General features: G+C 32.5%; 1 protein-coding gene across 1 annotated transcript in view; it reads left to right on the top strand.

The window, feature by feature from the left end:
- Positions 1-22,883, top strand: part of LOC149545609 (disease resistance protein L6-like) — a 40,618-nt gene extending 17,735 nt beyond the window's left edge. Inside the window, 3 exon segments of the mRNA XM_089793810.1 lie at positions 18,984-21,323; positions 22,005-22,217; positions 22,408-22,883. Of these exon segments, the coding sequence (XP_089649936.1) occupies positions 18,984-21,323; positions 22,005-22,217; positions 22,408-22,875 (3,021 nt within the window). The 3' untranslated portion in view covers positions 22,876-22,883.
- Positions 22,884-23,723: the final 840 nt, after the last annotated feature.

Genomic DNA, 23,723 nt, shown 5'->3' with positions numbered 1-23,723 from the left:
GGGAATTAATGCCGGCAGTCAAAGAAGCCCGATAAGGATATCAAACTCTCAGTGCATAGACCATGTCAATAAGCTCGATAGGACTAAATGACAACATCAGAACATATGATGGAAATAGCTAGTTCCTTGATTGGTTTGACGTAACATGAAAGAATGATTCAATTCATATTTTGTGGGTGCAAAAATCAATTTATTTATATATTGAAAAAGCCTAATATAGTAAGGAAGTATTGGGAATATTCACGATCCAAGAAAAAATGAATTCAAATTATATAATACCGTCTAAGGTGCTATCATCATGGAAAGTATACAATAAAATATCGTTCCCAGACATATTAAATCATTACAAGGTGAAGCCTTAAAGGTTACGAAAAATAAAAAAGAGGAGATAATATCTATCAAACATACCTATCGAAGACGTGATCGAGGATGAATCATGAAACAACACAACATTGTTAAATAATAAGAAATGGAAATTGAATATTAAGAGTCCTTGCTGTTAATAATGACTTTAGCGAATACGGAAACCTATGCATATATATAATATCGATATGGCAAAAGGATTAATTCCATATGACAAATACTTCGTCTCCAACAATCATGTAAACAATATGGATCATTACGCTAAATAAGCTCGATAAGGTTTAATATATTACATGATTAAACCAGTAAAACATGAGGATAATTAAAATAAATAATGTTTTAAGAAAAGTCACACCTTTTGGTAAATGGATGCTACTCTTGGTTTTTAAGATATAAATATGTAAACATATTATTTGAAAGACACAAGAGACATATCCGAACATTGACATCCATATTCTTAGAAGAAGTATTTTTATATTATTTGTACAGAAGGATAAGGAGTATATTATGAATTTGTAATGTAAACTCAATTATTTTATTTTTATAATAAAATAAAATGTTCTTTGTTTATTATTAAAGTTGTAGAGATTTAAACTGTAGGCAAATCATCCTTTGTAATTATTTTCTAGAATTCTATATACAATTTAAATATGGAATAAGTGGACATGGTCACTTAGCATTTTAAATTTGATCATTACAGATATTGTGAAATATTAAATCATTTCTATATTTGTATCTAGTTTGTCTCCCTACCAGAGGAGTTAAAGTTCAATCTGGACTAATTTAAGATTGTGTTTATATTTGATCTATTACATCTTAATTATTTCATTGTTGGCAGAAAAGTGCGTAAAATATTATCAAGTTGTATGTGAAAATTCACTAAAGTTGACTCTATTACCTAGATGAGCAGAGGCATTGGTCTTTTACTATTGAAGTCAGAAAATCTATATATTCCTTCTATAAGCATCAAATTAATTATCATTCAATTATACAAAACATTCAACCATTATCTAGCATCTAGTTTTCATTTCGATCAAGTTTGTGGATCTTGCTAGCTGAAGAACTCCCAAAGTTTAAATTCACTTTAGAAAAGCTCTCAACCAAGTAATTTGGTTCAAGGAGAAAGTCTACCCACCTAGGTGCAGTGGAGCTTGAAGTGTAGGGGAATTGAGAAGTATTATCATTCATTGGTCAGAACTAATTGAGAAGTCCTATTAGAGAAGTGGCGAGCTTTTGGATTTCCAATCTGTAGTTTTGGGAACCAACAAAGGGTACCTAGAGTATAGGGATCTCCATTGTTGAGGGTATGTTGCAAAAAGTTCTCCCAAATTTTGTTTGATATTGCATAGGTCCATCACAGTTACAGAATGTTGGATGTTGTAGGAGTATTATTGGATAAAGCATTGTGTGAGTTCATTGAATGTTCTAAGAGCGGGAGCCAATTTTGTGAACCACTCCATAGCTTGCCCTCTTAGGCTCCTAGGAAACAAATGCATAAGATAGGTGTCTTCATGCATGAAATCCATGCTAATAGCATAAAATGCCTGACATGATCACGAGGGTCACCATTTCCATTGTATTTGTCATACTTAGGAACCTTTATATCCTTAGGAAATGGTAGCATGTATAAACTCCTATAAAATGGAAGAGTGCATATTGATTCAACAAATGAAGTTTTAGGTGGCTTTTTTGAAGTTTGCAATTGTACAAGTTATTTCCTTAATTCTTGCATTGCTTCTCTCAAGATTTCAGCCTCGATGGGCTCTTATTTTTTGATTATTCATTGTACATCAAAATCTTGAGGGAGTTTCCATCCCTTTGCTGCCATATACTAGAAGTATTGGTCCTCATTGTGCTCCAAATCTTTGAGCATTAGTTTTTGAGCGATCTCATCTTCTTAAAATTTTATGACATCTTCACTAGTGATCTCGTCATCACTTTCCTGATGTTATTGTGATTGCCTGAGTGGGGATGGGCATGCTCCTGCATTGACTCTAAGAGTCCTTGGAGGTGTGTGATTTCCATCATTGCCATCAAGGGGAATGTGTTCAAATGGATTGCTATAACACCTTCTTCTAGTTTCCTCATTGTGTGTATGAGTGTTAGACTCAGCTTGTTGATCAACTCTTTCTCTAGTACAAATGGCTTCCATAAGTCTCTCATTTTCACATGCTTCCTCTTCTAAGTGGCATTTGATTTCTTCAAGATGCATTTTGGTTAAAATATTTTCACCTGTGGGTGTGTCAAAGGGTGTTCCAAATGGGTACTCAAAGCTATAAAGTAGATTGTGTTTAATTTTGGTTGTTTGTGTTTGAGTAGAATCAGGATTTTCTACACAAGGTTGTCAACTAGGATGCCTAGGTGGTGTCTCCAATTATTCAAAAATGAAATAGTGATGACTACTGTTACCAACTTGAAATCTAGTTGCAACTAACATGTAAGGATACATTTTTGCTTAATAGGACAAGAAAAGTGCTTTAGATTTGAACCTCTTACAATCAATAATAATTACTTGTCAAACTAGAATAGATGGGTTGTCAAAAGTGCTAATGATTTTACAACACTAGTGACTTAAGCCGAACGAGCGAGCAAGAAGCTCAATAGTGAATAGCTAGCATAGAACAATAAACAAATTTTGACAAGTGATCATCAATAAAATTTTGAGACTTACATCTGATAGACTAGACTTATCTTTTCAACTTGGGACAACACCTAACATATAGATTTGAGACCAGATGCAGGAAGGAATGAGGAAAAAAGACCCTAGAATAGTTAAAATGTACTACAAACTCAGTTTTGGAAGTACAAAGAACCAAGAAATATTTCTCCAAAATCTAAGTGACAACGAAACAACAAATTATATCATATGACAAAGTTTTTAATAGTAGGGTGACACTTTTCTCTTGGGCAACAATTCGCCAAAGGTGGGGCAATATTTTAGTATGGCTCATTCAATAAACTATAAACAAGTGGTGTGATGCGATTTTGAATGCGAAGTATTGCATGTAATTGTCTAAAGTACCTATGATTAAATTTTAAAATATCATATATTATTCTGTATTTAAACCCTAAAATGTATGAAAAAGGGCATAAATGCTCAAAAAAGTGGCAAAAAGTCAAAAACTTACCAGTGCCTCGTAGTGGGTTGGCTGGTTCTTCAATTGGTTGCACTCGAAATGTTGTCGGTGAGTTGGGATGTTCACTAAAGCCATGATGCTTTCTCTCAACCACTCACAATCTCTCAAAAATCACAAAAAATGAAATGGTTTGAAAATGATACTTGGACCCATTATATAGCCTTCCGACCTAATTTTGAGCAATTTTTAAAACTCCTCGAAATTCCTCAAAAATTGCACCCCTAGCTAATTTCGGTGTCTTGGATCCATTTTTTGGATTGAAATTGAAATCTGAGTTCATCTTGATAGTCAAAATTGCATTTAAAAATTCTACCTTCTTCTATGCAGTTAGCTGACCTTTTGAGGTCTAATCTTTGAATCTTTGTTGGGGCATCTTCATTTCTCCATGTCTTCATCATTTTTACACTTCATATCTACTCCAATTCACATTATCATGTCTAAATCACTTTTCTACTCGATTTGACCTATTTTTCATGCTTTATCCTTCATGGTAAACCTTGGTCAAATTGGGGCATTCTATCATTTTTTTATGGTCACTCTTTGGTTCTAATCATCTATCTGCCATCTTGGACTTTTTTATATCTCAATTTTCTCATATCTAGCTCATTTTTGCATCCTCCTTACCTTATTTTGATTTCAATCCTGAGGGGGCATAAATACTCTATCATCACTTGCTATAGCTATCTATTTCTTAGGAGCATATGTTTGAGCTTTTCATTTTCTCTTGGTCCATTTGCTTTTCTTGGTGTTAGAATTCTTCTCAAGTTATGACATCGTCTCTTTCCTAAGTGTTTAGTATTACCACTATTAGGCTGTACATTTAGGATTTTCTCTCTTTTTGCATTTTGTTCTTTGGAATTAGATATCTCTATTGTTGCCTGCTTGGTTTCTATTTTCTTTGATGTAATGTTTTCCTAGATCGATCACACATTAGTCAAAGAGGGGAAAATGTAATCACTAAAAATGGTCATCTAGACTATTAGCCCCCTTCTCAATATTTTGGCTAAATTAATTAATCATTTACCTAGAACAAATTGCTAAAAATCAATTAATTTGATTATAATCTATAGTTTGACTAGACTATCCTAAGTTCATTATTTGATTAAAAGAACATGTCCCCTTTTAATTAAATAGAAGATCCCATTCTCCTAACTCACTCAATGTGCACACATAAAGCATTATTTCTATTTTGTAAATTAAAGGAAAAGACTCTTTTTGTCTCATATGCAATGTCAACTCTTTGGTTATTGCTTGACTTGTGTGTGCACATGGATCAATCTCATTTTCAAACTCCACCCTTGATCATCCATCATTTGATCTTGATCTCCACCATCCATACATCTTTAAAAGAGAGAGAGCTTTCACCCTCAAAGGATCCATACATCTTTATTGTTATGCTATAGGTTTACCGTTCAAATATTTGAAGAGCTTTGTGGAGAACTTCTACTTCTTGTCTACTTTCTATCATCCATGGCATTTTAGTGTAGTTGCATGTAGATTAGCTTCTCTTTTGCAATAACCTAATATCACATAGCATAACTAGGTTGGTTTTGTAGCACATCTCATTTGTTTAATCTAGTTGCACTTGTTCATTCCATTCTAGTGTAGATTCGTGCTTGCATTGCATATTTGAGGAATCCCTTTGTGGACACTTGCACTATTGCATCTTTTCTCAAAGAAACTCTCGTTGCATGGTTTACTAGAAAGAATAGTATCTCTAAGGTTCAGCTAAGAGCCTTCTTATGTTTGAAACATACTCTTTTGCACTCTGTGGATAGGGAGCTCTAAGCTGGTATCCAAGCATTCTGAACTCATGGAATCACTTGGATAGAAGGGTTTAGAGTGTGCCACTTTCTTAGTGTACAGGTATGAGAAAAGCCTTTAGGACTACAATTTAGTCTCATCACATGCAGTACAAACCTTGAGAATAGAGGTGTCGGTCCCCTTAAAAGATGCCAACAAGAATAACACCACCTTGCCCTTTGCTGACAACAAGGCTTTTACTATCGACACTAGCTAAATAGTCAAATATTTGCATCTTTATGCTAATGTCGTGAACATGTCCATAGATCTATATGATCGTCCCTTCAACTAAACTTGCTAAACATGAACATTAAAGACATACTACTCCACAGTGAAATAATTTTATCAACGAATTTGGTTTTTCTAATAAAATAAATTGATTATCTCATTTTTAGGTTTGGGAGTTTTAATGATAAAAGAATATGATGTGTTTCTTGAATTTTTTATTTTTATTTTATAAATTGATTATAAATTAATTTTAATATTTATGTAACATAGAATATTAGGCTAGTATTTTTTTTCAAAAAAATATTAATATTTTTTGGATCAATTGTATGGCATTTCAACTTTATCCAAGTAAGTTATTTAATTGAAAAGTTTATTATATTATTATAAAATAAATAATATCATTAAAGTTGTTATTACTTTTTATAATTTTAGACTTATATTATATTTTTTGTAAATAAATATTAAATTTAAGTCAACATCTAGTTAAGATGTAGATGCTATATATATATATATATATATATATAGTTTATTCAAATTTTAAAAAAACACTATAAAGTAATTTAAATTTGTATTTTTTCTAACATTAATCATAATTCATGTTTAATGAAAAATTAAACAATTTCTCTAACATTTTTTTTATTCCTCTAAGAAACATTTTCTTCCATTTAAATATATTTTATATTTTACATTATATAGACTATAAAGAAAAATTATAAATTATGCAAAAATTAATCACAAAATTTGATATAAAAAATTCTGTGAAGTGCATACATTATATATTTTTAAATTAACAAACATATCCTAACAAAGATGTTTATTTCAATTAGATAGACTTAATTGAATGAAGTCTTAAATGCCATACAATTGAACCAAGTGATATTAATAATTTTTTTAAAAAGTACTCACCTAATATTCTAGGTTACATAAATATTAAGATTAATTTATATAATAAATTTATAAACTAAGCAAATAAATTTAAAATAAAAAATTCACATTTCAAAGTTTAATCTTTAAATAGACACGTCATATTTTTTTGATGTTAAACTCCCAAACCTAAAAATGAAAAATGAAAATATAATCAAATTATTTTCATTGAAAAACAAATTTTTTTGATAAGATCATTCCACTATAGAAGAGTTCCTCTCTAACAGTTTATGTCATGTCGAAAAAGCATAGGTGAAAGGATAGTGTATAGATCCATGGACATGTTTGTGGCACTACTATAGGGGTGCAAATATTCAACTATTTGACTAGTGCCTTTGCTACATGTAGAGTCTACACCAGTTCCACCACCATCCAAACTACCTAGATTCAAATTTGAATGTTTTGTTCCACCGAATCAAAGAGACGTCCACCATTACTCAAATCTATGAAAATAATAATTGTTATATTTTTATTTGTGGATAATGGCCTACATATACATATACAAGCTTGACATAGGGAAGTATACAATGTCACTCATAATTAGTATCCATTTATTACTAGCTTAATAATTTTGTTACAATAACATTATATTTGAAAATAAGTAACGATAAAATCATAGAATTGATTTTTTTAATCTATAGATAATAATATAATTACATTTGAATGAAATGAAACATTAAAAAATGATAGAATTAAGACTTAGGTCTACTAAACCATAGGTCAAATCATGCCAATTTTTTTGGTGTACCTTAGTAGGTGATTCAAGAGCTTAAAGCTAAGGTTTTAGTATTTGGGCATTGGATCTCTTTGTAGAGGTTGTGGGGTGCAAAGTGATGAAAAAGTGCCATTTTAAAACACTTGCCTAAAATCTATTATGTTCACTCCCCAATAGTTGCTAACCAAAAAATCTAGCACCTATGACACAAGTGAATATCTTTTAACCAATTATAATGAAATAATTTGTCATCACTACACATGGCTCAACGATCACATTTTTTAATTGCATACCTTGTGCATGAATATCTAAAGCAAGCACTGATATATTGCATTACATGAAGCATCAATCTGACTTATATAGAGGTGTTGATCAATATATCACTGTGATAAGATTAACTCGAATGAAAATAAAATTGAACTACTAAATTTGATACTTGCATTGTACATGACTCAAAATCTCCTAGGATACACCCAAGATTGGAAAGGTCAAGCATTAATGGATAAGGAGGAGAAGTATCCTTCCAGGAACACATAGATGTCAGAATAGAAAGTAACTAAATGATAAAGCTATATATACTAAGTCAGCTCATGGTTGTCCAAATTATATTTCTTGTTGTCAAGTTGAGCCGTGAGTGATTGGGCACAATATTAGTCCACTGAAAATCCTTGGCCAAGGTAGGTTAGTAGCATGCTTTTCACAACAATAATTGGTGGTTAGAGTGCTAGCTGATAGAGGGGAGGTTGATGGAGGATGTCCATAACCTTGTTTTCTACTCAATTGACCCTCTAACATTAGACTACTTGGGTGGTTGAACCATGGTGTCCCATGCTATCCTAAGGTAGGGACGATCTTTCTCAATTGAGATTGTGTGGGATAAGTTAAGGTCCGTGGTTGAGAGGTTATGCCCATGTCAATGCTTCTCCTCTCCATCAATGTCGAGGCTTTCTCAATATAGTGATCATCTTTTGCATTCTGTACAATAATTCTATTACCCTATTTTATCATCAACATTATGATTATATGATCTTGGTACTTAGTTTTTATATTTCCTTAAGTTGTTCAATAAAGATTGTAATTAAAATGAGAATAGTAATTATGGAAGTTGTAACTAAATTATTTCATAAGTAGATCATTAATTTGGTATTATACTCTTGAATGTGAAATGAAGTAATTCAATTAGTTTTCTTTTCTCTTTCATATGAACTAGTTGTTAACTGTTGAATTGTCATTTTGTTATGATTAATGGCATATAACTTAGATTAAATTTGGGTATGGAAATCTCTCTCTCTCTCTCTCTCTCTCTCTCTCTATATATATATATATATATATATATATATATATATATATATATATATATATATATATATATATATATATATATATATATGACATAATTTTTTTTCCCTAGAAAACATTATATATTAATAATAGAAACTAGTTCAAAAAGGGTTCCTAGAGAAAAGAACTAGTGAAGATATATATATATATATATATATATATATATATATATATATATATATATATATATATATATATAATAGACATAAATTCTTTTTTCCAGGAAAACATTATATATTAATAATAGAAACTAGTTCAAAAGGGCTCCCAGAGAAAATAACTAGTGAAGAAATACTCTAGTCGTTGCTTGATACAAAAAAGGAATGCAGAAGAAAAAATACTATACTGAGAGAGCATTAGACACTATGAGCCCTAAATCTAAATCCCAAAAACCCTTACATCAATTCACCAAGAGGAGAGAGCTGATAAAAAGGATCCCAAAACCATGCCTAAAACCTAACTCATAGAACAATGACAACATTAAAAAGAGTACATGTTAATTACATTATGATTTCTCAAAAGCCCATAGCTCATATGAAGACAAAATTAAAACCAAACATTAACTAGTGCAAGAGTAAATGCCACAAAGTAGAGCCCAAAAATTACTATTAGTGTTCTTCATCTACAATAAAACAATGAGATTATGATGATAGAAAGAAGGTCATCCAATGTAGATACAAGCCCACTACATCCTTGAATTTTATATGGAATCTCAAAAGAATAGATGAGATCCATAAAATAATAAACATATGTAACCAAAGAGAAATCCAAATAATTTTGCTGTGAAATTCTTTGATGCTATCAGTCACCATAATAAGCATAACAAGGAGCAAAAATGAAGACACAAGCTAGAAAGGTTCTAAAGATTTTCTTTTGTTATAGTATTAATTAGATTAGGGAAGAAAAGAGGATTAAGCGAAGAAAGTAAGGAATTAATAATAACCCCATTAGTGCCCAGATTGGCTAGTAGACAATCAACTAAATGATTGCATTCTCTATAAGTGTGTATAATGTAACAGTCAAAGATTGAATCAAGAATTCACTAGACTTGAGGCATTATATACTGAATGTACCAATTATATGCATTACATTCAATACATGCATTAACAATAATAGCTGAGTCCCCTTCCACATATAACCTAGATATAGGCAATGATTTTGCAAGTTCTTGATGTAGTACAAGGTAGGAGAATCACCAAAGGAGATGTCCTAGCCCCCAACAATAACCACATAATGAAAATACAAACAACAATGCAAGAATTGAAGCCAAGTCACAATAGTTTATTCATAGATATAACTAATTACATGCAATGTAGCGGGTTGTAAGGCCTTCTCAATTATGGCTAAATACAAAGCAAGTAAGAGTTTTGAAAGATCCCTCAAAATCCAATCCACAACCTAGCTAGTCTAGATCCACATTAGTAGAAACCTCCAAGGAAGATCTCAACTTGTGCTCGCAAGCCCACCAAGCAATCTCCTTGTTTTCCAAGCCATAGCTACTAGCCCTTCTCAAACTCAATCCAAGATCCAAGTGTAAACTACCTCACATTTGGCGTTCTGTCCACACATTCAAAACTCCATCACAATCCTTCTATAAACTGCCTCACATTCGGCGCTCTACCCATAGACTCAGGAAAAATCACTCTTCAGCTACTTGCCACACTCACTCCTCCTCTAAATGAATCACTCCATGAATGAATAACTAAAAGACTCCACCACAACCCCTACTTATACCCATCTAAGCCACAAGTTAGCCTAGAACACAAATTAAATACCCATACATAAATTAAATGCCAAAAATTGGCCTCCAATAACAATTAAATACCCCAAAATCAATACCCAACAAAAAATGTAATATCTCCTAGATCCAATTGAATTAGAACTCATTCTTTGAACCATAGGTAGTACTCTAGAGCCTCTTCAATCCTTGAAATTTTTATCCTCTAACTCATTGTGGAAAATTATTTACACAACCTACAACAGGCACCATAAAACATATCTCCAGAAGCAAGGTAAAACAACTCAAAATTCAACTCAATCCACCCAATCTCTATGCAATCATGAGGAAAGGTTCTCCAATGTGTCTCCAACACATCCCTAACCATGAAAAACATAACTCCACCAAAATCCAAGCTCGATGCTCTTGCATCAGACTCCCCAGGTAAATAGAAAAGTGTGTCCCACACTTTGATGCCCAAAGAAAGAGTAACAACCATCTTCATCTTCACCAAAGGCTTCCACTCCAATAGGGACAAGGAAACCAATTTTCTCATCATCCACATCTGCATCACTCTATCAAACACCAAAATCTCAACCATCCAATCAACATGCTCACTCCCACGAATAAACTGAACATAATGCTTCATCAACAAATCGGTATCCACATCAACAACAATAAACTCCATATAAGCAGCAACAAACTCCACATCAACAAAAATATGTAAAATCTCCATCAACAAATGCCAAACTCTCAACACCAACACTCATTGCTCAAACAAGATGCTCTACAAAATACAAGTCACCACCAACGTCAGCTAAATCATCCACGACCAAGTACTCTACAATTTCCATGTCAAACCCAACTGATTGATCATGAAAACTAATGTCCATCCTAGCATCAACAAGGTTAGGAATATCCTTACCAACAACCTCCAGTTGCTCTACAATTTCTGCATCAGACTTCTCAAACTGATAAAAAAAAACAAACTCTTCCACCTTGACCTTGTGATGCCATCTTCTCTCACAAAAAAATCTCTTAATTGGCCAAACAACTCTCTTTCAAATTAGTAAACTCCAACTCCACAAACATCTATAGAATTCCTTCCTCATCTTGTCCTTATCTTGATCAGTCAAATTAGTTTCAAACCAAGCAACCGCCTCCTTAGCTTGATCATCCAAACTAGCTTCAAACCAAGCAAACATCTCAAAAAACCTCCTTTCTAGCACATCACAAAGATTGCAATCATCTCAGGGTCCAATCCTCTTGGAGCCATCTCCAAACATCTTCGTAAACCCTTTTCAACAAGTCACCAAGTGATCAATCTTCCTGAACAAGATCAACCTTCCATCTTCACAACCATCGATCCATTTGCATGTCCTCCCAAGGTCTTGGTGCAAACTGCCTCAACTTCGGCACTCGATCTACACACTCAGGAGCAAACTAGGGTCTGATACCATCTAATGCAGTACAAGGTAGGAGAATCCCCAAAGGAGATGTCCTAGCACCCAACAATAACCACACAGTGGAAACATAAATAACAATGCAAGAATTGAAGCTAAGTAACAATAGTTTATTCATAGATATAACTAATTACATGCAATGTGGCGGGCTATAAGGCCTTCCCGATTATAGCCAAATACAAAGCATGTAAGAGTTTTACAAGATTCCTCAAGATCTAGTCCAAACCCTAGCTAGTCTAGATCCACACTAGTAGAAACCTCCAAGGAAGATCTCAACTTATGCTCGCAAGCCCACAAAACAATCTCCTTGTTTTGCAAGCCCCAACTACTATCTCTTCTCAAACTCGATCCAAGATTCAAGTGTAAACTACCTCACATTTGGCACTATGTCCACACATTCACAATTCCATCACAATCCTACTATAAACTACCTTACATGTGGCACTCTGTCCACAAACTCAAGAAAACCCTCTCTTCAACTACTCTCCACACTCACTCCTCCTCCTTTGAGTGAATCACTCCATGAATGAATGACTAAAAGACTCCACCACAACCCCTAGTTATACCGATCTAAGCCAAAAGTCAGCCTAAAACACAAATTAAATACCCATACATAAATTAAATGCCAAATGTCAGCTTTGAACAACAATTAAATACCCAAAAATTGATAGTCGAGAAAAATCATGATATCTCCTAGCTTGAATTGAATTAGAACTTGTGCTTTAAATTGTAGATATTAATCTAGTCCCTCTTCAATTCTTGCAATTTGCATCCTCTAACTCATTGTGGAAAATTGCACACATGACCTGCAATAGGAACTAGAAAACATATCTCTAGAAGTAAGGTAAAACGACTCAAACTTCAACTCAATCCATCCAATCTCTATGCAATCATGAGGAAAGGTTCTCCAATGTGTCTCCAACACATTCATAACCATGAAAAGCATAACTCCACCAAAATCCAAGCTCGATGCTTTTGCATCAGTTCCAAACCAAAGAGAAAGGCTAAGGCTTTAGCTATGTTATCAGTACCTAGAGGGAAAGGAGGAGATTTAGCTGCAATCACTTGACCTTTAAAATCTCTAATGAATATACCATAGCTAGATTTACTTGGATTCCCCCTAGAAGCCCCATCAAAATTGAGTTTAAAATAATCCTTACTTGGGGTGATCCACTTAGTTTGTGCTTGGACCAAAGGTACCTTCGATGGGCATAATGGCATTGGTAGATGAATACCATTGTTGTCTTAGGAATAAAAATCATGATTACCCTTGTACTTAGGTACTGAAGCATTAACAAGCTTAATAATTGATCTTTCTAATCCTTTCAGAACTTGGGAGATTGAAGATGAAATGTGTCTAAACATTCTCTTATTTCTCTCCCACCAAATGGCCTAGACTACAGAGGCGGGATACACTTCCAAAGATGTGAAAATATTTATTCAGTGTGTAGAATTGGTCATGCCTAAAAGAGATCCCATAGGGAATTAGGTAGTGGCATATAAAAATTAAGCTTACTAAGAACAAAATGCCAGCAATCCTAGGAAAAATGGCAATTTAAGTGGAGGTGATTTGTTGTTTCTACATCTTGCAGAAAAAGTACACAATTAAAGGGATAAGAGATGTTCAGTCCATGAAGATGATCACTTGTTATGATCTGATGCTTTAATTCAAGCAATGCAAAACATCCTTCTTTTGGCATAACTGAATTGTTGCAACATAATTTAAAAGTTCAATATGTGGTTTAGTTATGCTGATTTTGTTGAAGGGCTAAGTATCCTTTGTTAATAGAGTATTTACCATCTTTGGTTGGATCCCAAAAGAGGCAATCTATTTGATTAGACATAAATAGTTTCATTTTAACTAATATTTGTTTCAAAGAAGCAACCTAATTATGAGATATAGGGAGAGTTGATGGATCTTTCCAAATAACCAATCCTATAAATCTATGTATAGCTAAGACAAAATTAGAGAAAGATGTTCCCTAAGCTTGCATCACTATATTTGAAAAGTCCTTGAAAGAGTCAACAAATGAAGGGGGGGGGGGAGGGGGATCCATTCCAAGAATCAAACCAAAAGTTGAGACTTTCCCCATTATGCACTTCCCAGGATGTGAATGAAGTAATAACTTCCCTAGAGGCCATCATGAAATCCCAAGATCATACACATTATGAAGATAACTTTTTTTTAAAGTGAATTAAAATGTTTTAATTTAACTGGTTAGCTCGTGGTCATCCAAGGTATACTCTTGCTTTCCTAGCTGTTTACTCTTAGCCATGGTGGTTTAGGACTCATACCTATTTCATGACTAATGATAGGTTGTCCCCCATGCCCAAATCCTTCTCCAAAAATGCTTCACCCCTTCACCACATTAGTACAAGAATGAGTTCTCCATGATAGTATCATATTCCTCCATATAATCAAAATTACTATAACAAGTAATTATCATAATGACTAACCACAATTTCACTTCCTATAAATTTATGATGAATAACCAACTTTCCAAGATTTTAAGATAATCTTATAATAACATCATAGTGATTAACTAAAATGTTCATCTTCATATGAAATTATAATGATTAATCACCTTACCATTTCACATAGTAATGACTCAACTAATTTTAACTATCAACTGACTTCATATGAATATTTTTAAGTTCGCAAAAAATTAGAATGTAATAGATTGTTCAAAGATCAATGTCAATTAGTGTGCCCAAAGTCTTCTCCAAACACAGTTCAGACCAATACTTCAATGGTAAATTTAGGAACCTCACCAAATAGGAGTCTCATTAGGATGAAACTTCATGGGATCAAAGTTGTGTTTCTAGGGCATCATGCATAGAGGTTTATTTTCAAAGAACCAAATATCTTTGGAGGTGATTTGTTTCTCGATCTCATCATTGGCGAAGACCACCATAAATAATTGGTTTGACATGAATTTCATAATGACTTCAGTCTTCCAATTTTGAGTGATCCACCACTCATTTACCACTAATTTGGAAGGCCTTATATTAGTGAAGCAACAAATGAAATTGAGATTGCTAAGGATTTCAATCTCCTCTTCAACCTCCTTGGTGACATCAATATCAATATGTTCTACATTTGACCATAGAGGGATCTTGGGATTATGTGAATGATGACTCTACCTCTTAGGTTTCCTTCCCAAAAAATGATGATTAGAGATCAACTATGGCCCATAAGATTTTGATGAACCAAGGGGATGCCTAGAAGATGCTCTATCCAAGGGAGATGCCAGGCATTTATCCACCCATTTCTACCTTTGAACACCCATTGAGCCACATGATCTCATCAAGGATGAGAAGTAGGGTCTGAAACAATCTTAGTTGCATGAATTGCACTTTTCTTCACTACCTAAGTGTGGATTGTCTCATGTGGGAATGTTTCCTTGACTTCACGAGTCCAAGAGCCAGTGCTAGAGTCTTTGACTTCCCGTCTTCCTTCATTCTGTCCATTTTCTACCTCATACAGTGTTGTTTTATGCACCTCTTTTCTCTACTCACTCTTACATGTCTCTGCTCTTCGCTTTACCACTGGTGTATTTTAAAATTGCATATATTGTGACACAAGGAGAGATTTGAATAGCTATGGCCAGAGGTACACCTAACTATCCAATCACCTTGCTGAGTAACACAATAGAAGCAAACAACATAGAGAACAACACCAAGGAGAGGGAGAAAGGAAAAACTTTATTGATTCATCCAATCATCAACATACATGCGCAACTATAAGGCCTTTTGGGTTACGACCAAATATAAAAATTACTACTTCAAATCCGTGATCCAGCTTCAAATTCACTATTCCAAAAATAGCTACTCTAAACTCTCTAAGTGATACCCAACCTAAACCTAAACACCCTTATTTGTACTTGCCAAAAATGGCTTACAGAAGATTCTAGATCATAGATAATAGAAAGACTAACCTTAAAATGATCTGCACACATCCTAAGAGAAGATCCTATCATTAAATTCATGATCCAAATTAAATACATAAGTCGACTCATACTAAGAACCAATCACAAACAGACTTGGTCAAAGAAGGAATCTAGCATCAACAAATATCAGGCTCACTCGGTGAACATTGGACAACCTGACCAATACTGGATATTTCAACCAATAGTGGACAACTCAATCAACACTGAAACTCGGTAGTTACTGGCATAATGAACCAAAAGAGTAAGATAGCAAGGAAACCTAGAATACTCCTACGTCATGTTGTAAGCAATATCTTAAATTTATTTTCTTCAAATTAATAAAATTGTTTATTTTTTAAAATAATTATTACAATCTTTAGAAGAGATAAAATAATTTTTTCTACTTATATTTCTTAATTTATAAAAAAAATATAAATATAAAAAAAATATCACAAAGTTTATTATATACACCAAAATAGAATAATCACCATAATGAATTAAGTTGGTAAAAGAAATATTTTTTCTAATAACTATTTTTAAAAGGTGAAAATCAACATTCCAAATATTTATTTATGTTTATTGAAGCACAACATAAGTGGGACCCAAACTAAGAGCCATCGATAGTGTTGAACTTGTTCTGCACGCACACATAAGGCTTGCACTCAACTCAAGGCTAACCGGCCAATAGTCTAACCATTTTTTCTTGTTTAAAATATATTTTTATCTTTGACTAAATTAATAACGACATCGGCTATGGTGCAACTTACTTTCACCATGGAAAGTCATGCCCATTTCTACCCTGCCAGGATATGTGTGAGCTGCAGAGAGTACATTGTCCTTTTTCGACCTTTTTGGACCGTAAATATTAGTTTTAAAAATAATTTTCCAAGCTACTAATGATATTTCATTTTTAACATTTAAAACTTAAATATAATTTTAAAAGTAAATTCTAGTAAGTATTAAGATTTTCTTTTTAGTAAATTCAAGATTTTATATTAGATTGAACTAAAAAAAATTATATTTTAAAAATGTTTCTTAATGTTGTCTTTTAATATTAATCTAAGAGGCAACATTATTTTTCAATATTTAAACTGGTGATTGAATAAGTTTGTATTTTATTAAAAAATAATATAATTCTTTTTTAGAAATTACAATTGTATAATAAGTAGATAAAATTTGACTTTATTTTAAATGTTAATTTTTTTTTCTAATATAATAGTTATTTAAAATATTTTATAATATAAATATTACAAGATTCTTTTATAAAAATCTATTGAACTATTATTTAAGCTCATTTCTTCTCATGTTCTTTCTTTTTTTCCTCCAAAAATATTTGCAAATAGAGACAACATATTAATAGAAAAAATTGAACAAATTTTATAAACACTTTTTTAAGAAAGTAACAAAAATATGATGTAAAACATCATGACTTGTATTTGTCATAAGCTATAATAGTTTAGAACAATATATTAAATTTAATGGTTAATAATTATGAAAGAATTAATAATTATAAAAGAATCAATTTAATTAAAATTAATATTCAATCCAAATAAGTGAAAATCAATGATATTCTTTAATCTAATTTGAGTGGTTGAAACTCTAAAAATAATTGGATAAGTTAAGAAGGTACATAATAACTTATATTATTTTACGAATTTAAAGTGAAAAAAAAATATTACAAAAATATTCTTAAAAGAGTTTAAACATATTCTAGAGTTGAAGATTACGATAATTTATTATCACATTATTATTAATATTAAAATATTTAAATGATAAAAAATTAATCTATTTGAAAATTATTTATACAGACTAACTTCAAACTTTTTGAAATAAAGTTTTAAAAAAAATTAAATATTACTAAATTGAATTTTTATTTTATTTTATTCCAATTTATCTAGATTTAAATAGTAAAAATAATTTCACCTCATTTTTTCTATATTTGCATATATTTTTTGAGTAAAAAATGAAGAACATAGAAGGAATTTAAAAAAAAAAGTTCAATAGGTTTTTATAAAAGAATCTTGTAATATTTATATTATAAAATATTTAAAATAACTATTATATTAGCAAAAAAAAATAACATTTAAAATTATGTCAAATTTTATCCATTTATTATTCAAAGGAATTATAATATTTTTTCATAAAATTTAAAAACTTATTCATTGATCAATTTAAATATTGAAAAATAATGTTGCCACTTAAATTAATATTAAAAAATAACATTAAGAAACATTTTATAAAATCTTGAATTTACTTTTAAAAACTTAATACATACTAGAATTTACTTTTAAAATTATTTTTAACTTTTAAATGTTAAAAATGAAAAAGTATTAGTAAGTGGATGAATTATAAATACATACTAGAATTTACTTTTAAAATTATTTTTAACTTTTAAATATTAAAAACCAAAAAGTATTAGTAAGTGGGTGAATTATTTTATGCATTTAAAATTAAAATAGAAGTAAAAAAACTATAGTTGAAGTCCAAAAAGAACAGTGTACTCTCTGCAGCGCGCGCACATCAGGGCAGGGTAGAAATAAATATATATTAAAAAATAAAACATAACAGCCGATGAAAAATTAGAAATTTAGAGTAAATAAATATTTAAAAAATAAAACATTTTAACAATATAATTTTAGTTTTTTTATTCTTTAAATTAATAGGTTGCAGAGCAACTGAAAACATAAGTGACCAAGATTGCTAATCCAAGTTTTATCTTTGATATATCTCCATTCTCAAAATGAATCTTTGTAGCTTGTTTCTGAGCTTCAACTTAAATAGAGGGCTCTGAATGGGAAAGTAAATTGGAATATTGGAGTAATATCTAGTAGTATTAAGGTGGTATTGAGTGGCCTCGAGAAGTTGGAAATTAATCATAAAAGTTTTCTGTCAAAGATTTTCACTATTGTAATTCGCTATTCCAGCCTTTAAAGCTATCGAAATCGACGCCAAAAAAAATCTTATGGGTGCGAACTTAACAAGAATATAAGCATAGATTTTAAGATAAGAAGAAAAAATTAATTACTAATAACATATATCATCGTCAAGACTCAATCCCACATTGACCGACTGTCGTAAACTAATCACAATACATTCTCTAAAACTCTTGACAGCATACTGCATAAAGATACACTAAGTATTCTGTGTCTTTTTTGTTCATACAAAACAGCAGGGAATGCCTTTGTAATGTGTTCCCGAGCCTTTGAAAACGTAAGAGAAATCTAGAAAAGTTTCGCTTTACATGCAGCTTTATTTGTGGAATAACACAATCTAAACGTTGTCAAAAGATATCATTCATGGATCTTAAAAAAGAATAGAACTGAAAGTAATCCTAGAAATGAAGTTTTAAATCTTTCCATGCAGATCTTTCCTCATCAGCATCAATTATCTACAAGTTGCAGAGGTTTACAGAAAATATCAGTTAGTGGCGATCCTATTCAACTTAGAGAGTTAATTATCAGTGACTGTCTTCAGCTTGAGGAGCTGCCAAGTCTCTCCAGATTAAGCTGCATGGAAAAAATTGAGATTGAATGTTGTGATAAGCTAAAGACCATACATCTGCCAGCAACACTCATCAGTCTGTCTATAACATGTTGCAAGGATTTGCAATTAGTATCTGGAAATGGCGATCTTGTTAAACTTAGAGAGCTAATTATCAGTGAGTGTCCTAAGCTTGAGGAGCTGCCAAGTCTCTCCAGACTATGCTGCATGGAAAAAATTAAGATTGGATGTTGTAATAAGCTAAAGACCATACATCTGCCAGCAACACTCATCAGTCTGTCTATAACATGGTGCATGGATTTGCAAAAAGTATCTGGAATTGGTCATCTTGTTAAACTTACAGAGCTAATTATCAGGGGGTGTTCTAAGCTTGAGGAGCTGCCAAGTCTCTCCAGAGTAAATTGCATGGAGGAAATTGAGATTGAATATTGTGAAAATCTAAAGACCATAACTTTGCTAACAGCACTCACCAGTCTGTCTATAACAAGTTGCAGAGATTTGCAAAGAGTATCTGGAAATGGTGATCTTGTTAAATTTAGAGAGCTAATTATCAGTGAGTGTCCTAAGCTTGAGGAGCTGCCAAGTCTCTCCAGACTAAGCTGCATGGAAAAAATTAAGATTGGATATTGTGATAAGCTAAAGACCATACATCTGCCAGCAACACTCATCAGTCTGTCTATAACATGGTGCATGGATTTGCAAAGAGTATCTGGAATTGGTCATCTTGTTAAACTTACAGAGCTAATTATCAGGGGGTGTTCTGAGCTTGAGGAGCTGCCAAGTCTCTCCAGAGTAAATTGCATGGAGGAAATTGAGATTGAATATTGTGAAAATCTAAAGACCATAACTTTGCCAACAGCACTGACCAGTCTGTCTATAACAAGTTGCAGAGATTTGCAAAGAGTATCTGGAAATGGTGATCTTGTTAAATTTAGAGAGCTAATTATCAGTGAGTGTCCTAACCTTGAGGAGCTGCCAAGTCTCTCCAGACTAAGCTGCATGGAAAAAATTAAGATTGGATGTTGTGATAAGCTAAAGACCATACATCTGCCAGCAACACTCATCAGTCTGTCTATAACATGGTGCATGGATTTGCAAAGAGTATCTGGAATTGGTCATCTTGTTAAACTTACAGAGCTAATTATCAGGGGGTGTTCTGAGCTTGAGGAGCTGCCAAGTCTCTCCAGAGTAAATTGCATGGAGGAAATTGAGATTGAATATTGTGAAAATCTAAAGACCATAACTTTGCCAACAGCACTCACCAGTCTGTCTATAACAAGTTGTAGAGATTTGCAAAGAGTATCTGGAAATGGTGATCTTGTTAAATTTAGAGAGCTAATTATCAGTGAGTGTCCTAAGCTTGAGGAGCTGCCAAGTCTCTCCAGACTAAGCTGCATGGAAAAAATTAAGATTGGATGTTGTGATAAGCTAAAGACCATACATCTGCCAGCAACACTCATCAGTCTGTCTATAACATGGTGCATGGATTTGCAAAAAGTATCTGGAAATGGTGATCTTGTTAAACTTAGAGAGCTAATTATCAGTGAGTGTCCTAAGCTTGAGGAGCTGCCAAGTCTCTCCAGACTAAGCTGCATGGAGAAAATTGAGATTGGATGTTGTGATAAGCTAAAGAACATACATCTGCCAGCAACACTCATCAGTCTGTCTATAACATGGTGCACGGATTTTCCAGTAGTATCTGGAATTGGTCATCTTGTTAAACTTAGAGAGCTAATTATCAGTGAGTGTCCTAAGCTTGAGGAGCTGTCAAGTCTCCCCAGATTAAGCTGCATGGAAAAAATTGAGATTGAATGTTGTGATAAGCTAAAGACCATACATCTGCCAGCAACACTCATCAGTCTGTCTATAACATGGTGCATGGATTTGCAATTAGTATCTGGAATTGGTGATCTTGTTAAACTTAGAGAGCTAATTATCAGTGAGTGTCCTAAGCTTGAGGAGCTGCCAAGTCTCTCCAGACTATGCTGCATGGAAAAAATTGAGATTGGATGTTGTGATAAGCTAAAGACCATACATCTGCCAGCAACACTCATCAGTCTGTCTATAACATGGTGCATGGATTTGCAAAAAGTATCTGCAAATGGTGATCTTGTTGAACTTAGAGAGCTAATTATCAGTGAGTGTCCTAAGCTTGAGGAGCTGCCAAGTCTCTCCAGACTAAGCTGCATGGAGAAAATTTGTTGAGATAATGGGTGTTGCACACATTGCATAATATTGTTATTTTATTATTATTTTTATAATGTAATGTTGTACCTAGATGGACGTGCAACATGTAAAGATTCTTATGGAATATTCTTGATGATTTGTATTGTAACATTGTGAAAATATTTTATGTAATTATTTAATATTGGGGAAAAGAATTAAGTGCCCAATATTAAATGTGGAGTCAGTGGGTTAGGTAACACATGGTTTTAGCACATGATTTATGTAATACCACTTGGTGGTTTTGTGGGACTTGCTACTATATAAGCAGCCACAAGGGTAGTTGTTGTAGAGAGAGTGAGAGTGACAAAGAGAAGAGAAAGGCAAGAGTCGAGCGGGACAAGGCTTGACAGGTTAGCCAAGGGAGCATTTGTGAAGGTTGAAAGCATGGCATGGGATGTGTGGATTCATGCTTATTCACATAGTTTGCTCGGTTGTGGCTATGGCCATGAAGGTTTCCATGGTTGTATGGCAATGGTATTTTTGCTGAATAATACATGGTGATGGATGCTTTTGGAGGCTGGGTTTTTCTCTCAATGAGGGTTTCCCAGGGTATATCTTATGTCACAATTTTGTGGGTATGTTGTCTATTCTCTTGCATGTGGATTTTAATTCCGTGTTTATTTCAGATCTATTATGGGTTATGTGGAAACGGTTATACTCTTTATTGCCAAGTTTCCTTACAAAATTGAGATAGAATATTGTGAAAAGCTTGTGGAATTACCATGTCTATTGAGACAGTGCAGCATTGGGATTGATTTTAGTGAAAAGCTGAAGAAAATATCAGGAATTGAAGAGCTGTCTGCATTACGATGGATGCGACTTGGCCATTGCAGCAATGCATTAATACGTAATTGCATTCATAATTTGAAGGTAATGATATCAATACTTTTAAGACAATCATATATGTACGATAAGCGTTCTTTTACTTGGTTTCTGATCTTCACCTTTATTTCTGAATTTGTTTTTATAATATAATCATATTTTCGATTTTTTAATTATCAATCTGTAATTGGGAAGAAATACCCGGCATGAACTGAGAACGTTTTCTTCTCCATTTCAGAGTGTGCCGTCATGGGGAATGATGATGATTGGAAGAGCAGCGGATGGAGCGGAGTCATGTTTAAACAAAGATCTGTTTTGTGAAGCTAATTATATTGGTGTCGATGAAGTCATTGAAATTGGTGATTATGGAACTTCTGCCATATTTTTTCCTAATACTAACGCAGTAGTTGTATGCTACTTGGTTATTGTTGACAGCTCTACTTTAGCGGAGGATATAAACAAAAACTTACTTCCACCGTCTCCTAACTTTTATAGCATTAAGGTGCGTCAAGGAGAATGGATAATTACGATGGTTTCATCTCTTGCTTCAGCATACTTTTATTTAGAGAATTCTTTTGAAGCTGTTTTAAGGAAGTATGGGATAATCAAGAAGAGGGTTTACATAAAGGTGAACGGTAAAGAACGGAAAGTTATGGGTGTGTATCAGACAATTGCTGATAAATTACATAAGGGGATTGAGATATAAGCATAAAAGACGAAGGGTAGAAAAGCGGGTAAGTTATATCATTTATAAATTGACTCTTCTTTATCTTGTTTTATTTTAGGTGGTCATTTTCTTTGGAGGTGGCTATCTTCGAAAACAGCATGGATTTTTCTGAAAATTTCAGCATTTGATCTTTATGATTTGTGTTGTTTCTAGTAGAAAACAACAAAAAATTTGAAAAAAAATCACTCTTTTTGTTTTGTCTTTAGTGCATTTCTGGTAGAAATTAGCCTATCCTTTTTTCTTTATAGAGTTTGAGTTGTCTTCTAATATTTTTGAGTATAGTTTATTTATTTTTAAAATAAATTTTATTTTATAATAATAAAAGATATAAAAGTTTAATATTTTCTTTTATCATATTCATTTTTATTTTGTAGTCTAGGCTTTGAAATTCTTTTATCTAAGGAGAAGTTTTTTTAACTTTTTAATTAATTTATAATTCTTTTTAATTAATAGACAAATAGACAAATGACAATTTCAAATGATGGTTATAATAATAATCATTTGGTAGTTCTTGTTATGTCAATAACAACAAATATTTTAAAAATCTTTTAATATTACTCATTTTTCTCTAATAAAAAATATTAACATTACTCATTTCTTTTCAAACAAGCCTACACTTTACAAGCAATCATTTTCTTTTATGTTTCACTCATTCATTTTCTTTTATTATATATAATGTATGTCTCTAAACAAAATTGAATTGTGCTCTCCTTTTCATCCTTTCAAATTATTTTCCTTTACTTTCTCTTGGTATTTCCAAAAAAACTAAAAAATTAAAGCTAGTGAAATAATGATTAAATAGAGATCTATAATATTTAATCTTTTCT

The sequence above is a fragment of the Cupressus sempervirens genome, chromosome 7 (genome assembly GCF_028749045.1).
Source record: "Cupressus sempervirens isolate cs-2001-9-10 chromosome 7, ASM2874904v1, whole genome shotgun sequence".
NCBI classification, from domain to species: domain Eukaryota; kingdom Viridiplantae; phylum Streptophyta; class Pinopsida; order Cupressales; family Cupressaceae; genus Cupressus; species Cupressus sempervirens.
This window is presented reverse-complemented; position numbering and strand designations above follow the sequence as displayed.